General features: G+C 40.3%; 1 protein-coding gene across 3 annotated transcripts in view; it reads left to right on the top strand.

Moving 5' to 3' along the window:
- chd7 (chromodomain helicase DNA binding protein 7) overlaps positions 1–17,987 on the top strand; it is a 273,969-nt gene that overhangs the window by 156,489 nt on the left and 99,493 nt on the right. For all 3 annotated transcript variants that reach the window (XM_041189422.1, XM_041189420.1, XM_041189421.1), the window contains exons 11-12: positions 6,556–6,677; positions 9,763–10,006. In XM_041189422.1, the coding sequence (XP_041045356.1) occupies positions 6,556–6,677; positions 9,763–10,006 (366 nt within the window). The remainder of the gene's footprint in view (positions 1–6,555; positions 6,678–9,762; positions 10,007–17,987) is intronic.

Raw genomic sequence — 17,987 nt, 5'->3', positions numbered from 1 at the left:
CTGAAGCACTGGACAATAGTTTTCTCAGGTGTAAGTTGGACTGTTGAATGACTCAATGGATGTGGAATAACCACCACTGGAGACAAATATTCAAAAATACTCTGCACTAAAAAAGTTAATAGGATCGAAAGAAGTCACAAGGCTTTAATCATATGTATCCCATATTGAAGGTTGGGAAAGAGAGCAAAGCCACTTACAAATCTTTGAAAACAAGAATCATGCCAAAGGTTTGAGGATCATAAATATTATACTTCCTCTGAAAAAGAGGAATGGAATTAGTTAGGGAATGATATGCTACTTAGCCTTTCCTTCATTGTGGTTACATTTCTATCGAGCTAATCATAGACAGTTGGTGTGGATTTGTAAAGGGCAGATTGTGCTTGACTATTCTAATTTAATTTTTTGAGGAAATCAGAAAAATTCAGTGAATATTGTATATGAATTTTCAGAATGCATTTCCCAGTTAAGAGACGTGTGCTAATTAAGGCACATGGAGATGTGCACTTATGACTAGGGAACAGAATGCAAAGAATAGAGGTAAATATCATTTTAGGATTGGTAGAATCTGGTAGTTGAACTTGTTTTTCCATTTGCAGTGGAACCTCTAATTTATGACCTACCTTCCAATAGATTGCCTGTTGCAAGTATATAAATTTGGCTGACAAGGTTCTCCATTGTAATTAATCTCCAGTGAAAGACCATCCACTCAAAGCACCCAGACTCTACACACAATTAACAATCCCGCCTAAGAGAGCAGGAGCACAATGAATGGGTGGGATTATAACAGAATGTTTACAGTGCAGAAGGAGGCCATTTGGGCCATCGAGTCTGCACTGGCTCACTGAAAGAGCAGTCTACCTAATCCCACTCCCCTGTTTGATCCCTGTAACCTTGCACATTTTTCTTTTCAGAGCAATCCAATTCCTTTTTGAATGCCTCGATCAAACCTGCCTCCACTACCCCCTCAGGAAGTTCGTTCCAGACTCCAACCACCCTCTGGGTGAAAAAGTTTTTCCTCGTATCACTTCTCCTTTTGCCTATTATTTTGAATATGTGCCCTCTAGTTCTTGATGTACTCTTGAGAGGGAACAGTTTCTCACTATTTACCCTGTCCATACCCCTCAAGATCTTGAATGCCTCTTTCAAGTTTCCTCTCAGCCTTTTTTACTCCAAGGAAAACAGACCCAACCTCACCAGTCTATCCTCATAGCTACAGTTGTTTATCCATAAGACCATAAGACATAGGAACAGAAATTAGGCCATTCAGCCCATCGAGTCTGCTCCACCATTCAATCATGGCTGATAAGTTTCTCAACCCTCTTCTCCCCTTTGATCCCCTTACCAATCAAGAACCTATCTATCTCGGTCTTAAATACACACAATGGCCTGGCCTCCACAGCCTTCTGTGGTAATGAATTCCATAGATTCACCACTTTCTGACTAAAGAAGTTTCTCCTCATCTCTGTTCTAAAAGGTCTTCCCTTTGCTCTGAGGCTGTGCCCTCGGGTCCTAGTCTCTCCTGCTAGTGGAAACATCTTCCCCATGTCCACTCTGTCCAGGCCTTTCAGTGTTCTGGAAGTTTCAATCAGATCCGCCCTCATCCTTCTAAATTCCATTGAGTATAGACCCAGAGTCCTCAAATGTTCCTCATATGTTAAGCCTTTCATTCCTGGGATCGTTCTCGTGAACCTCCTCTGGACCCTTTCCAGGGCCAGCACATCCTTCCTGAGATACGGGGCCCAAATTGCTCACAATATTCTAAATGTGGTCTGATCAGAGCCTTATAAAGCCTCAGCAACACATCCCTGCTTTTATATTCTAGTCCTCTCGAAATAAATGCCAACATTGCATTTGCCTTCCTAACCACTGACTCAACCTGCAAGTTAACCTTAAGAGAATCCTGGACTAGGACTCCCAAGTCCCTTTGCACTCCCCATTTCTCTCCCCATTTAGAAAATAGTCTATATCCCTGGAATCATTCTTGTTAATCTCCTCTGTAATCTCTCCAGTGCCTTCACATCCTTCAGTATGGCACCCAGAATTAGATGCAGTACTCCAGATGAGGCCTGTCTTATATACGTTTAACATGACCTCCTTACTCTTGTACTCAATGCCCCTATTAATAAAACCTAGAATGCCATGTGCTTTATTAACTGCTACCTCAACATGCCCTGCCACCTTCAATGACTTATGTACGTATACACCAAGGTCCCTTTGATCTGCACCTCCTTTAGAGTTTCTCCCTTTAGTTTATACTGTCTCTCTAAATTCTTCCTGTCAAAATGAATCACTTCACATTTCTCTGCATTGAACTTCATCTGCCATTTGCCTGCCTAATCCACCAATATGTCTGTCCTTTTGAAGCTCAAGACTATCCTCATCACAGTTGACAATGCTTCCAATCTTCGTGTCATCTGCAAATTTTGAAATCATGCCCTGCACACCACAGTCTTGGTCATTAATATGTCAAGAGGAGCAAGGGTCCCAACACTGCCCCCTGGGGAGCTCCATTACAGACCTTCCTACACTCTGAAAAACAATCATTTATCACTACTCTCTGTTTCCTGCAACTGCTCTGTGACATCCAACCCTGGCACCAGGGAGGCAACATACCATCCTGGAGTCACGTGTACAGCCACAGAAACACCAGTCTGCTCCTCTAACTATGGAATCCCCTACCAAAGCACTTCCACTCTACCTCCTCTCCTCCTGTGCAGCTGAGCCACCCATGGTGCCACAAACTTGGCTGTTGCTACAGTTCTCTGAGGAACCATCTCGCTCACCAATATCCAAAATGGAAAAGCGGTTAGAGAGCATGAGAGCCTCAGGGGATTTCTGCACCACCTGCCTGTTTCTCTTGGATACTCTGGCGGTCACCCATTCGCCCTGTGCCTGTGTACTACTTAGCTGTGGTGTGACCATCTCTTTTAACGTGCTATCCACATAATCCTCAACCGTGTGGATGCACCACAGTGACTCCAGCTGCCGCTCAAATTCCGCGACCTGGAGCTCAAGTTTCTGCAGCTGGTGATACTTCCAGCAGATGTAGTCATCGAGGCCACTTGTTTACTCACCTGTCACTCACCAATCGTCGTCTCCTCTTCCTCTTGCGCTCTTTATGAAGTCTGCTGCTCTCTCCTTCTCATGCTCTTTGTGATGTCTTGCTGCTCTCTCCCTCTCGCCTCTTTATGAAGTCTCACTGCTAAATTATGAAAACAATTTTGCATTGCATTGGTGATAAAAATGCATCTGGGCTACAAGGCATAGTACCATGCTCTAGCTGATAAGCATATCACTGACAGTTCACATATTTTGTAACTGACTTTCTGCCTCAGGAAGAACGTTCTAGAGCTGCTGCATCCATGCATTTGTTCAATTTCAGACTGCTTCCATCTCCTTCTGCTGCTGTACTCTCAATTGCATTTGTATTTATCCCACGTATCCCACTAGAGTAGCATAGGGACATAATGTTATTCAGAGCAACACAGCAATGGAATGAATCATGCTGTCTTTTATGCCGATTCACTCAGGGGTTCAAGCATAAATCACCTCCACTAGAAGAAAATGTTCTATTCTTGAAGTTCTGAATCAGAAACAACATTTTGTAAATTTAGTATACAGCAACAGAGGACTTAGTGTTGTTTAGGAGTGCACAATAGATTATATACAATGGCAACATGGAGGAAATCGACCATTAAAGATCTGTATTTTTTGAGAACTACCTGTGGTATTTTCATGCAATATCCCTCCAAAGAGGGACCAGTTGCTTTGAGAGGCCACTTTTTCTTGGTGATCATAAAAGACAGCTTTCAATGTACATTATGGAGGGAAAAGAGCAATGAAAGAAAATGAAACCAGTGGTAAGATTTTAAGAATTGAGGAATAAAGGAGTACAGATAACTAAGGAATTCAGTTATGGAAGGCCTTTAGAAAGGCAGCAAAAAGGATTCTGCATTTTTTTTAGGGAATTTGAGTATAAAAGCATAAAGTGATGTTGTTAATCGTCTTGTAGTACAGAACTTGAGTATTGCTGAAAAAAGAGACATGTCTAAGCCTTTTGTCTTGCACTCATCAGGACATTCACAAGAATACCAATATAAGGGGGAGAACAACAATATATGCTGTATGTGAAGAGAGTGCTGATTGGTTGACAAGTGATGGTGCCATGGAGAATGCACCACTGATGGTGACTGACAGTTAACTGCCGAGCATTGTTTGACATTTAAACCAGGCAGCTTGACCCTGATTGGTCAAGGCATTGCCCTGAGAAAAGAGTTACAGAATGGCTGTCACTTTTTTTGTTGAAAAGGTGCAACCTATGTACAAAGAACAGGGCCCTGTTATTAATACAAGTAGCTTCCAGTACATGCAAATGTGTCACATTGTGAGCTCGATTGACCATCTTAAATTGGTTGTCAGTGTAATTCTTGGCACATTGAGGATTATTCAGCCAATGTCCAATCATGGAATCACATCTAATGTTGGACACTGTGTTTTGAGTTTTGCAAGCATGGGCTGGTTGGGTGTGGTCTGTACCCTGCCCATTGTAAACAGTGGCTGGGACATGCTGTTTGATACGATCTTTGAGACATTTGGCCTACATACCCTAACATCACACTGGCATTGAAATTCATATACCACGTTACTCATTTGTATGATAGGCAGAACTTATTTTGGGCTTGACAGCAGCATCCTGTTAGTGGCAAATACCACTCATGTTGATACTGCATAGTCCTGATGAGTGAACAAACGAACAAGGGGCAGGAGTAGACCATTCAGCCCCTTGAGCCTGGTCCACTATTTAATAAGATCATGGCTGATCTAATAATAACCTGAAATCTGCATCCCACCTACCCGAATAACTCATCATCCACTTGTTTACCAAGAACCTATCCACCTCCGCCTTAAAAGTATTCAAAGACTCTGGTTCCATCACCTTTTCAGGAAGAGTGTTCCAAAGACTCTCAGCCTCCTGAGAGAAATAAAATTCTCCTCATCTCTGTTTTAAATGGGCGAGCCTTTATTTTTAAACTATGACCTCTAATTCTAGATTCTCCAACAAGAGAAAACGCCCCCTCCAGAACCATCCTGTCAAGACCCCTCAGGATCTTATATGTTTCAATCAAGTCACCTCTTACTCTTCTAAACTCCAGCGGATGCAAGCCTAGTCTGTCCACCCTTTCCTCATAACAAACTCACTCATTCCAGGTATTACCTAGTAAACCATCTCAGAACTGCTTCCAACACACTTACAATGTTCCTTAAATAAGGTGACCAATGCTATACACAGTACTCAAAATGTGGCCTTACCAATGTCCTATACAACTGAAGCATAATCTCCCTACTTTTGTATTCAATTTAGCTCGCAATTAATGATAACATTCTATTATCTATCCTAATTACTTGCTGTACCTGCATACGAGCCTTTTGTGATTCATGCACTAGGATACCCAGATCCCTCTGTATCTCAGAGCTCTGTAATCTCTAACCATTTAGATAATATGCTTTTCTTTTTATTATTCTTGCCAAAATGGAGAATTTCATATTTTCCCACACTATATATTTTCCATCCCTATACCATTTGCCAGATCTTTACCCACTCACACCTATATCCTTTTGTAGCTTCCTTATGCCCTCTTCACAACTCACTTTCCTGCCTTTCTTTGTGTCATCAGCAAATTTGGCAACCATCCCATCCATCCCTTCACCCAAGTCATTTATGTCAATTGTAAACAATTGAGGTACCAGCACTGATCCCTGTGGCACACCACTCGTTACATCTGAAAAAGACCCATTTTTGCCTACACCCTGTTTCCTGTTAGCCAGCCAATCTTCTATCCATGCCAAATGTTATCCCTATACCATGAGCTTTTATTTTTTGCAATAATCTTTGATGTGGCACTTTATCAAATGCCTTCTGGAAATCTAAGTACAGTAAGTACAGACAAAAAGCTTAGACATGTCTACTTTTTTCAGCAATACTCAAGTTCTGTACTACAAACAAGCTATCAGCATCACTTTATGTTTTGGTGAGGCCACTATCTGAATATTTCATGCAGATGTGGGTACCCATTTATATATTAAACCTCTTGAAATGATTTAGCAAAGGTTCATTGGAATACTAGAAATGAGAGGTTACATAAAACTGTTTCAACTTGGGGCCTCTTTGGAAGAGAAAAGGTTAAGCTTCGGAATCTAATGAAATTTTCCAGGCAAGTTATTCACTTGTCAAGGGTTTCAATGCTGCAGGGCATAAGTTTAAAATATAAAAAAGATTCAAGGGAAGTTGAGTCAAACTTCAAAAAGTGTAATTCGGTTGTAGACTGAGTTGCTAGGAAAGCACACTGAACTAGGTAGTGTAAGTGGGTTCCAAGAGGTAATTGGATGCGTTTTTAGAGAACGTATTGAGGAATATTGTGAGAAGATGGGCACTAGCCAGTATTAACTGAGGTAAAAGGGCCAAGCTTGTTTGACCTAAATAGCTTGCCCAATCGATTAACGTTTTTGAGTTCTTATATAACTATAGTTTTGTTAATATTGATTTGTATCCATAAGGAACGGCCGCTTGCAGAATTCTGGACAAAATTGGAACATTCAAGGGATTATAAAAATGGCAACCAACTCAGGGAATATCAACTGGAGGGCGTAAATTGGCTACTCTTCAATTGGTACAACAGGTGAGTTATTGTGCTTTCAAAATAGTTTGGAGTAATGGACAAAAATCATTTTACATATTGGCATTATTTAATTTCAGATTCCATGAGGCTGGCATCTGTGAGCCAGCTCCCTTATGCTCCAGCAGCAGGTTCATCATTCCATGAAAAACTAGTTTTGCAAGACTGCTTTCTGGATTTGGAGTCAAATTCAGTTGCTTAAGGCTGACTCGCAGATGTTTAATCCAGAATCTGATGAAAGCACCATGATAGAAGCTTAGTAGTTTAAATTTATGGAGTACTTTTAACAGAGAAATGTCCCAAGACATTTCACAGGAATGCAATTGGATGAAATTAACACCAAGCCAAAGTTGGAGACAATTGAAGTGTCAGTGAATGGTTTTTCAAGAGGTTCTTAAAGGAGGAAAGAGAGTTAGATTGACAGTGATTTAGGGAGGGCAATAGTATGGAGCCTAAATGGTAATAATGAATATGGTTTCTGTTCTTTTTAAAAACAATACTGCTGTAATGGTATTAATGCAATGCAGAGTGCAGATTTGTATTATCTTTTACCATTTTCATCTTGAATGCAATGATATGAGAGATTTGCCCCGGATGTAGAGAGGAACAAGGAAGTGGTTTAATCACCAAAAAATGTAATAGTCAAAATTCTTCATGTAATTGCTTTTTTTGGAAGATCAGATAGTACGTGAAGTTTTTGGCATGTAGAAGCTTTTTAAATTCCTACAAATGTCAATCTTGGATAATTTTCACCTTTGGTCTTTTAAAGAATTCAAATAGTAAAACATTTGTCTTAACTAAAAATACACCTGCAGCAAGAAATAGAGCCCCAAATTTCTTGAAGTAATAAAAATGATGCAACTTGGATCATATAGTGAAAAAGAGTTATGTCAACAGAATGCTTAGTCTTGTAAGAAGTGCAATAAGAGGGATCATAGCTTTCCATTGCTTACGTAGCACAGATTGTGGATCAGCTTTTCTCTCCAGAAGTTGTAGAGCCAGTTAAATCTCCTTCAGAGGGTGTTTGTAAGCTGAAGACAAGTATATAGTAAATATAATGCTTTTGATTACTATTTGCTCACGATTCTCGAATCATCCTGGAATGCAAAGATAGCCACCAACTTGTTTTCTCTACCACAAACCAGTTCTTAAAGCCCTCTCCTCTGTCCCCTGCACCCTCACCTCCAACAAGTGCAAAGAGATCATGGACGACTTTGTCACTAAGATCGACACAATGCGATCAGCTGCCTCTGCCAAGCCCTCCCTCCTACCAACCCATCTGGGTAAACTTCCTTTAGTGCTTCTCCTGGCCTTGCCCTGAACTTCTCTAGTTTCTCTCCTACCTCCCCTCATTCCCCCTGAACTCAACTTGTAGATGAAACTCACCTCGTTCTTTCGATCTGGTTCCCACTATTTATGGATCACCCAACTTCGCCTCCTGACCCACATGATCATGGATATTGTAAATGGTTCTCTGTCTTCAAGTCTTGTCTCTCTCTCCTTTAAATCTGCCGTCATCATACCTCCCCTCAAAAAAAACCAACCCTTGATCACACTGTCTTGCAAACTACCAACTTCCTTTTCCTCCCCACCATCCTTGAATGTGTTGTTCCCTCACAAATCCATTCCCATTTTTTCCACAACTCTAGTTGAATCTCTACAATTAGGTTTTCTCCCCTGCCATAGTACCGAAACAGGTCTTATCAAAGTCAGAAATGACATCTATGAGACTGTGACAATGGTAAATATTCCCCCTCGATCTTGACCTGTTTGCAGCCTTTGACACAGTTGACCACACAATCCTCCACCAGTGCGCCTCTAATTTCATCCAGCTTGGTGGGATTGCTCTCATGTAGTTCCATTCTTATATATCCAGTTGTAGGCAGAGAATCACTTGCAATGACTTCTCTACCTCCTCCCACACTGTTACTTCTGGTGTCCTCCAAGGACCTATCCTAATTCTGATCTACATGCTGCCCCTTAGCGACATCAACCGAAGGCACAGTGTTAGCTTTCACATGTGCATTGATGACAACCAGCTCTCCCTCACCACTACCTCTCAATTCCTCGATTGATGCTAAATTATCGGACTGCTTACCTGACATCCAGTAACTGGATGAGCAGAAGCTTCCTCCAGTTAGATGTGGGGAAGACTGAAGCCATTGTTTTTGCTCCTAACTCCAAACTCTGTTCCCTAGCTGTCAACTCCATCATTCTCCCTGGCAAGAGTCTGAGATTAAACCAGTCTGCCCGTGACCTTGGTGTCACATTTGATCCCGAGATGAGCTTCTGACCTCACATTCATGCCATCACTACGATCACCTATTTCCACCTTCGTCCCTGCTTCAGCTCATCTGCTGCTGAAACCCTCATTCTTGCCTTGTTACCTATAGATTTGACCATTCCAACAGACTGCCGGCTGGCCTCCCACACTTTCCCCTCTGAAAACATGAAGTCATGTCTGTGTCTTAACACACCGCAAGTCGCATTCCCCATCACTCCTGTGCTTGTTGGCCTACATTGGCTCCAGTCAAGCAATATCTTTAAAGTCCTCCTCCTTATTTTCAAATTCCACTGTGGTCTCACTTCTCCCTATCTCTTGTACTCTGCTTCAGCCCCACAACCTTCAGAGATATCTATGCGCCTCTAATTCTGGCCTCTTGTGCATCCCCAATTTTAATTTTGTACTATTGGTAGCCGAGCTTTCAGTTGCTTAGCCTTCAGGCTCTGGAATACCTTCCCTACACCCCTGCCTCTCTACCTCACTTTTCTTCTTCAAGACACTCTTTAAAACTCTTTGACTGAGCTTTGGTCATCTGACCCAATATCTGCTAATTCATTACATTAAGGGTGGCATATAAATACAAATTGTTGATAGCATTGATGGTTACTGTGAAAATTAGAAAAGCACTTGAATTATGAGTGTTGCTGAGATAACATTTATTTGCATTGGTATATATTTCTGCAATGCCTGTTGCGCTTTAATGGGATAGCTAAGACTATGGAAACAGTTATTACGCTGGGGAAAATGTTGTAACATTAAAGCTTTCATTATAAAGACTTCTTCTTATGTCTTTTTTTTTTCCAGCCAAAACTGTATATTGGCCGATGAAATGGGGTTAGGGAAGACTATCCAATCTATTACATTTCTGTATGAAATGTACTTGAAGGGAATTCATGGCCCTTTCCTGATTATTGCACCCCTTTCCACAATCACTAATTGGGAGAGGGAGTTCCACACTTGGACAGCAATGAATGTGACTGTGTACCATGGCAGCCAGGCTAGCCGCCAAATGATTCAAGCTTATGAGATGTACTTCCGGGATGCTGAGGTAAGAATGGCAATTTACAGAAAATCCTAATTTATGAATACTTAAACCTATAGTAAACACAACGTTAAAAATGAATTATTATAGAGCAATTTTCCCAGACCAAAAAATGTTTCACATGGAAAGTTTTTGTAAACTCTTGAATATTGAAGTATTTGCAGTGGAAAGCATTTCTTTCGATACAGATTCATGTTAATTTTTCTAATATATTTCATTGACCCTGACTCCTGGTTAATCAACTGTCATTCTTTGTATTTCTTTTTAATTGTGTCACAGCTGTCTATCCCTTTGGTGTGAACAAGCTAATTGATATTGGTAAACAAAAGGATCCATGACAAAACTAATGGGCATAAAACTTTCTCTTGCTCCTAATCATAAATACAAATGAGGGAGATCATTTAGTGCATTTGCATTATAATTCTATAGAAACCTACAATTTTTTTTATCTTTCTTCTCCTCCGTGCCACAGCATGTAATGAATATTTAGATGTTTAAAGTTTTTGGAGGTTCACTAAACTGCTCAGTTAGTCAGTCTCTGCATCACACATGCTTCCTGAGCTCAACCTTTTACAAGTTTTTTTTAATTCATTCATAGGATGTGGGCTACACCAGCATTTATTGCCCATCCCTAATTGCCCTTGAAGTTTCAAGTTATGTTCCACTTTCCTGGAGTTGTGATTTAAAAGTAGTGTCACAGAATCACAGGATTCTTATGGCACAGAAGGAGGCCATTTGGCCCACTGTATCTGCACTGGCTCTCCAAATGAGCAATTCATCAAGTACCATTATGCCACCTTTTCCCCATAACTCTGCACATTCTTCCTTTTTAGATAATGGTCTAACTCCCTTTTGAATGCTTCAGTTAACACTGCCTCCACCACACACACAAGCGGTGCATTTCAAATCCTAACCACTCGTTGGGTAAAAAAGTTTCTTATATGAGTTTTGCTTCTAATTATTATAAATCTGTGCCCTCTATTTCTGGGTCCTTTCACAGGTTCTCCCTATCTACTCTGGCCAGACCCTTCATGATTTTGAATATCAAATCTCTTCTCAGCTTTTCTTTCTCGGAGGAAAGCGGTCCTAACTTCTTCAGTCTACCTTCATAACTGAAGTTCCTCATGTCTGGAACCATCTTCATGAATATTTTCTGCACACTCTCTAATGCCTTCACATCCTCACTAAAACGTGACGTTCAGAATGGATGCAATACTCCAGCTGAGGCCGAACTAGTGACTTATACAAATTCAACATAACCTCCTTGCTCTTGTATTCTATATCCCTATTAATGAAGCCCAGGATACTGTATGCTAGATACTATTAACTTTTCTCTCAACCTGTCCTGCCACCTTTAATTATTTATGCACATTTACACCTAGGTCCCTGTGCTCCTGCACCCCTTTAGAGTTGTACCCTTTATAAATATTATATTATTTTGCTTTTCAATTTTAAACCCATCTAGTATCTGAATTCTTACCTTTTACCAGGGTAAAATATGATGTAAAATATATAAATAATAAATAAGTGTAGTAGCTGTTGTACTGTAGGCAACCCACTCATGATTTCAAACACCTCTATCAAATCTCCCCTTAACCTCCTGCTATAAGGACAATCCCAGCTTCTCTTAGTCTCTCCACATAACTGAAGTCCTGCACCCATGGTACCATTCTAGTAAATTCCTTCTCCAAAGCCTTGACATCCTTCCTAAAGTGTGGTTTTAGAATTGGCCACAATATTCCAGCTGAAGCCTAACCAATGTTTTTGTAAGGGTTTATTGTAACTTTATTATTTATTTATTATAATTATTTGTTATACCCTTTCAGAAATTGTCTCTCCATGTTCTGTCTGCCAAAGGAATGCACTTCACATTTCTCTGCACTGAACTTCATCTGATACTTATCTGCTCATTCCACCAACTTGTCTTTTTGAAGTTCTAAACTGTCCTCTCAGTTCACAATGCTTCCAAATTTTGTATCATCCGCAAACTTTGAAATTGTGCCCTGTACAACAAGGTCTAGGTCATTGCTATAAATCAGGAAAAGCAAGGGTGCCAACACTAACCCCTGGGGAACTCCACTGCAAACTTTCCTCCAGCCCGAAAAACACCCATTCACTGTTTCCTGTCACTCAGCCAATTCCGTATCCATGTTGCTACTGTCCCTCTCATTCCATGAGCTATAAATTTGTTCACAAGTCTGTTGTGTGGCATTGGAAGCCCATGTACACCACTTCAACAGCATTGCTCTCATGAACCCTCTCTGTTACATCTTCAAAAAAACTCCAAGTTAGTTAAACATGATTTTCCCTTAAGAAATCCATGCTGACTTTCCCTAATTGTCCATGTGATTATTAATTTTGTCCCGAATTATTGTTTCTAGAAGTTTCCCCATTACCGAAGTTAAACTGACTGGCCGGTAGTTGCTGGGTTTATCTTTGCACCCTTTTTTGAGCAAGGATGTAACTTTTGCAATTCACCAGTCTCCGGGACCACCCGAGCCTAAGAAAGACTGAAAAATTATGGCCAGTGCCCCTACAATTTCCACTTTCGCTTGCCTCAGTATCCTTGGATGCATCTCATCTGATCCCTGGTGCCTTATCAACTTTAAATACAGATAACCTATCCAGTTCCTCCTTTTCAATTTTAAACCCAAGTATCTGAATTCTCATCTTTTACCTGAGCCTGGGTAGCATCATCTTTTGTAAAGAAAGATGCAAAGTGTTGGTTTACTAATCAGCTATGCCTTCTATCCCCAGGTTTAAATTCCCTTTTTAGTCCCTAATCAACCTTACTACTCCTATCTCTATTTATATGACCAAAGAAGACTTTGGGATTCCTTTTATGCTAGTTAACTATCTCTTTACATACTCTGTCTTTGCTTCCTTTATTTGCTTCTTCATCTCTCCTCTGACCCTTTTATATTCAGCTAAGTTTTCAATTGTGTTTTCTACCCGACAACTGTCATAAACACATATTTTCTTCTTTATCTTAATTTCTATCTCCTTTGACATCCAAGGAGCTCTGGATTTGTTTGTACTACCTTTCCCTTTCGAGAAAATATACCGAATCACCGCCTCTTTGAAAGTAACTCATTGATCAGCTGCCATTTCTCCAGCCAACCTTTGACTCCGATTTATTTGGCCAAGATCCATCCTTACCCCATTGAAGTTGGTTTTTCCCCAGTTAGGTTTTCCTTTTTTGGACTGTTCTTTGTCCTTTTCCAGCCTAAAACGCATGATACAATGATCATTGTCCTCTAAATGACCTCTTACTGACACTTGAGCTACTTGGCCTACCTCATTCCCAAGAACCAGGTCTAGCAGTGCCTCCTTCCTCATTACACTGGAAACATAATGCTGAAGAAAATTTTCCTGAACGCACTTGAGTATGCTGGATTTACTCTTTCTCCTTACTTAGTACCTCAACCCCATAAGGTCCTCTGTAAGTCTTCTGCTTTTGGGGCTGAAAATTCTGTAGCTTTCTTGCCTTTCTTTATTCAGTTCTCTGAACTAACATCAACCTCCTGGCTACTTCTCAGCTCAGCACTGTCCCCAGAAAATGAATATTTCCCTGTGCTCATTGAGCAAACTAATTTTAACAATGCGTATCTGATTAAGTGCATGTTTTTGAAACATGAAAAGTGGGCATTTCCAAAAAAAAAGCATATTCTGTTGTCAATTTGCAGATCCTCAAGTTCACAATGTCAATTGCATTCCAGTCTCTTTTTCAAATTGGCTACATTCTAGGATTCACAGAACTTTGCATAGCTTTGCATTACTTAAATCAACATACATATGCTCTGAAGCTTGAGAAAACAAATAATTCCGTATTAAATCAGATTTGTTGTTAGTAATTAAGAACATAAGAAATAGGAGCAGGAGTAGGCCATTCGGCCCCTCAAGCCTGCCCCGTCATTCAATAAGATCATGGCTGATCTGCCCCAGGCCTCAACTCTTTTATGCCAGTTCCTCATAGCCTTCAACTCCGCGATATTTCAAAAATCTATCTATCTCCTCTTTAAATACTTTCAGTGACCTGGCCTCCACAACTCTCTCTGGGGTAGAGAATTCCAGACATTCACTACCCTCTGAGAGAAGAAGTTCCTTCGCATCTCGTTTTTAAATGAGTGTCCCCTTATTCTGTAACTATGTCTCCTAGTTCAAAGTTCCCCCACTTATAGAAGCAGCTTCTCAACATCTACCCGTCAGAATCTTGTACGTTTCAATAAGATCACTCCTCATTCTTCTAAACTCTAATGAATAAAGGCCTAACCTGTTTAGCCGTTCTTGAGTCAACCCCTTCATCCCAGGAATCAGTACTCCAGATGCAGCCTCACCAACACCTTGTACAGTTGTAACAAAACTTCCCTATTTTTAAACTCCAACCACCTAGCAATACACGCCAAAATTCCATTTGCCACCTTAATTACGTGCTGCACCTGCAAGCTAACTTTTTGTGTTTCATGCACGAGAACACTCAGATCCCTGTGTGTTGTACTTTTTTGGAGTCTCTTGCCATTTAAATGATAGTCTGCCTTTTGATTCTTCCTACCAAAGTGCATGATCTCTCACTTTCCTACATTAAACTCCATCTGCCAAGTTTTTGCCCATTCACCTATTTATATCCCCTTGCAGATTCCTTATGCCCTCATCACAACATTCCTTCCCACCTATTTTTGTATCGCCAGCAAATTTAAATACATTACACTCTGCCTCCTCCTCCAAGTCATCAATATAGATAGTAAATAATTGAGCCCCTGACTGGTCCTTATGGAACTCCACTGGTTACATCTTTCCAACCTGAAAAAGACCCATTAATCCCGACTCTGTCTTGTGTGTTACCTAATCCTCAATCCATGCTAATACATTACCCCCAATACTGTGAGCTCGTATCTTCTGCAATAACCTTTTATGCGGCACCTTTCCGAATGCCTTCTGGAAATCCAAATACGCTACATCTACCACTTCCCCTTTGTCAACTCTGCTTGTTATATCCTCAAAGAACTCTAGCAAAGTTGTCAAACATCATTTCCCTTTCATAAAACCAGGTTGACTCTTTGATTTCGTTAAGCTTTTCTAAATGCCCTGCTATTTCTTCCTTAATAATGAACTCTAGGTGCTTAATTGTTTCTCGTAAAATACTTGCACCGTTCCTAAAGATACTATTTTCAAAAGAAAACACTGCACGCAAAGGTCTTGAAATTTTGTAATAATCCATTAAAGCTTCAATCAGGGAGTTGAAAATAGCAAAACATTTTGATTTCATTCAGTTCTCCATCATGCTGCTGGCCAACTATTATCTTATAGATATATGCACTTTTGCCATTGTAGGTCTGAAACTTGCAATGTAATTTTGCAACCCCTTTTTTTAAAAAAAAAATGTTTCTTCAGCTACTGTTCTAACATTTTTTCTCGCACTCTGCTTTCAACATTGATCTGTTCATACTCAGAAGAAATTTTCCAGTAGAGTCATTTCAGTCAATTTAAACAGAATGTCATAAGTTTGTCCAGAGCTTAATTTGTTCTATCTTGTTTTTCACTTTCACTATTGGCACAGTACTACTTGTTATTGTATGGTGATTGTTTCTTTTTTAAAAATATTAAAAGTGGGCATTTCCAAAAAAAAAAGCAAGTTCTGGGGTGTCCTTGCAGATCCTCAAGTTCACAACGATGATTGCATTTCTGTCCCTTTTTTAAATTGACTACATTCTAAGTGATTCACAGGTTTTGCAAGTGATTTGTGCATACAGTACATTGGGTTTCTCATTTTAAAATGATAAAAGCCTAAGTACTAGCTGAATTGCAAAATATTGGATTACCTTCTGGTTTGAGGAATGGATGAGTTATTACATGTATCACAATGAGCATTCCATATGTGCTGTGGAGTTTTTGTGCTTATCAGCATGAGGGGTGTTGATGATGGGTGATAAAACATTTTCTGTTTCGGGCACCGATGTCTTTTCAAGTGCTCTCAGGTCAGGATTAGTGCAGTTAGATGGAACATTCAAATTCTACTGCACTAACTTTACACTTTAATCCTTACATTAGCTTATAGCCACTTGATCGCTGAAGATGGTTGGGCCTAGAGCAATACCTTGTGGAGCTCCTGTAGCCCTTCCCTGGGGCTGGGATAATTGGCATCCATTATCCACAACTATCTTCCTTTGTGCTAGGTATGATTCTAATAAGTAAAAAGCTTTCCCCTGATTCCCATTGACTTCAATTTTGCTAAGGCTGCTTGATGCCACAGTAAGATGTGGGGCAGTAATCAGCCGTATTGGCTTTGTTCAGCTTGTTGTGGACAGGACAAAGTTGTACAATTTTCCACCTTGTTAGGTGGATGCCACAGTTGTAACTGCACTGGTACAGTTTGGTTAGGGTCGCAGCTAGTTCTGGAGCACAAGTCTTCAGCATTACAGCCAGGATGTTGTCAGGACTACAGCCTTAGCTGTATCCAGTGAGTTCAGCAATTTCTTGATATTATTTGGAGCGATTTGAATTAGCTACAGACTGGCATCTGTGATGCTGGGAACCTCTGGAGGAGGCCTAGATGTTTTATCCACTCATTACTTCTAACTGGAGTTACAAATGCTTGAGTGTCATCTTTTGCACTGTACTGGGCTTGCCGTCATTGAGAATGAGAGTGTTTGTTGAGTCCCCTCTTGTCAGTTGCCTACTTGTCCACCACCATTCATAGCTGGATGTGGCAGATCTGTAGAGCTTTGATGTGATCTGTTGGTTGTAGGATCACTTAGCTCTGTCTATAACATTATGTTTCTGATGTTTAGGTTTCATATAGTCCTGTGTTGTAGCTTCGCCAGGTTGGCAGCTTTTCTTTTGGAAGCTCCTATTGCATCTGCTTCCAGCATCCTTTCAGGCTGTGCATTTGGGATCACAACTTGCTGCATTTTTAAAAATCTCATATCCAGTGCTCTTTTTACCCCTGTGTACTTTGATCACTGACCCACTGCCACATACTCTCTCCTTATTTACCCTTAAAAGAAAGAAATGCTTGCATTTGCATAGTACCTCAGGACATCCTGCAGCATTTTCCATTAAGGAAGTACTTTTGAAGTGTAGTTAATGTTGCATTGTAGACAACCCATTAATGATTTCAAACACCACTATCAAATCTCTCCTTAACCTCCTGCTGCAAGGACAATCCCAGCTTCTCTAGTCTTTCCACATGACTGAAGTTCTGCATCCATGGTACCATTCTAGTAAATTCCTTCTGTCAAGGCTTTGAAAAACACCAGGATGTTGGAATTGGCTGCAATATTCCAGGGTGTAAGGGTTTAGTGTAACTTACTTGTTTTCGTACTTTGCTGGGATTTTTTCTATAAAGGATACCACATAACTTTTTTAAAACAATATTCTCAATGTCTTCTGCTACCTTCAAAGATTTGCCTGCTTCCACCCCAGTTTCTGTTTTTGTACCCCCTTTACAATTTAACAATTAGTTCATCTTGGTGCTCCTCATTCCTTCTGCCAAATGAATAATTTCACACCACTGCATTAAATTTAATCTACTATGTGTCTGTCCATTTCACCAGTCTGTGATGTGTTGTTTTAAAAAAGTTATGTGGTATCCTTTATAGAAAAAAATCCCAGCAAAGTATGAAAACGAGTAAGTTACACTAAACCCTTTCACCCTGGAATATTGCAGCCAATTCTGACATCCTGGTGTTTTTCAAAGCCTTGACAGAGTATTACTGTGTATTACTATCCTGATCCCTGGTTATGAACATACAAAATAGGAGCAGTACCAGGCTATTTGGCCCCTCAAGCCTGCTCCACTATTCATTAAGATCATGGCTGATCTGTTTGTGTTTTGAATTCCACATTCCCATCTACCCCCAATAACCTTTGATTCCCTTGCCTAACAAGAATCTAATGACCCCTCCTCCATCACCTTCTGAGACAGAGAATTCCAAAGTCGCACAACTCTCTAAGAGAAAAAATTTCTCCTCACCTCTGTCCTAAAAGG

The sequence above is a fragment of the Carcharodon carcharias genome, chromosome 6, assembly GCF_017639515.1.
Source record: "Carcharodon carcharias isolate sCarCar2 chromosome 6, sCarCar2.pri, whole genome shotgun sequence".
Lineage (NCBI taxonomy): Eukaryota > Metazoa > Chordata > Chondrichthyes > Lamniformes > Lamnidae > Carcharodon > Carcharodon carcharias.
The sequence above is the reverse complement of the archived record's forward strand: the minus strand, read 5'-3'. Positions and strand labels throughout refer to the sequence as shown.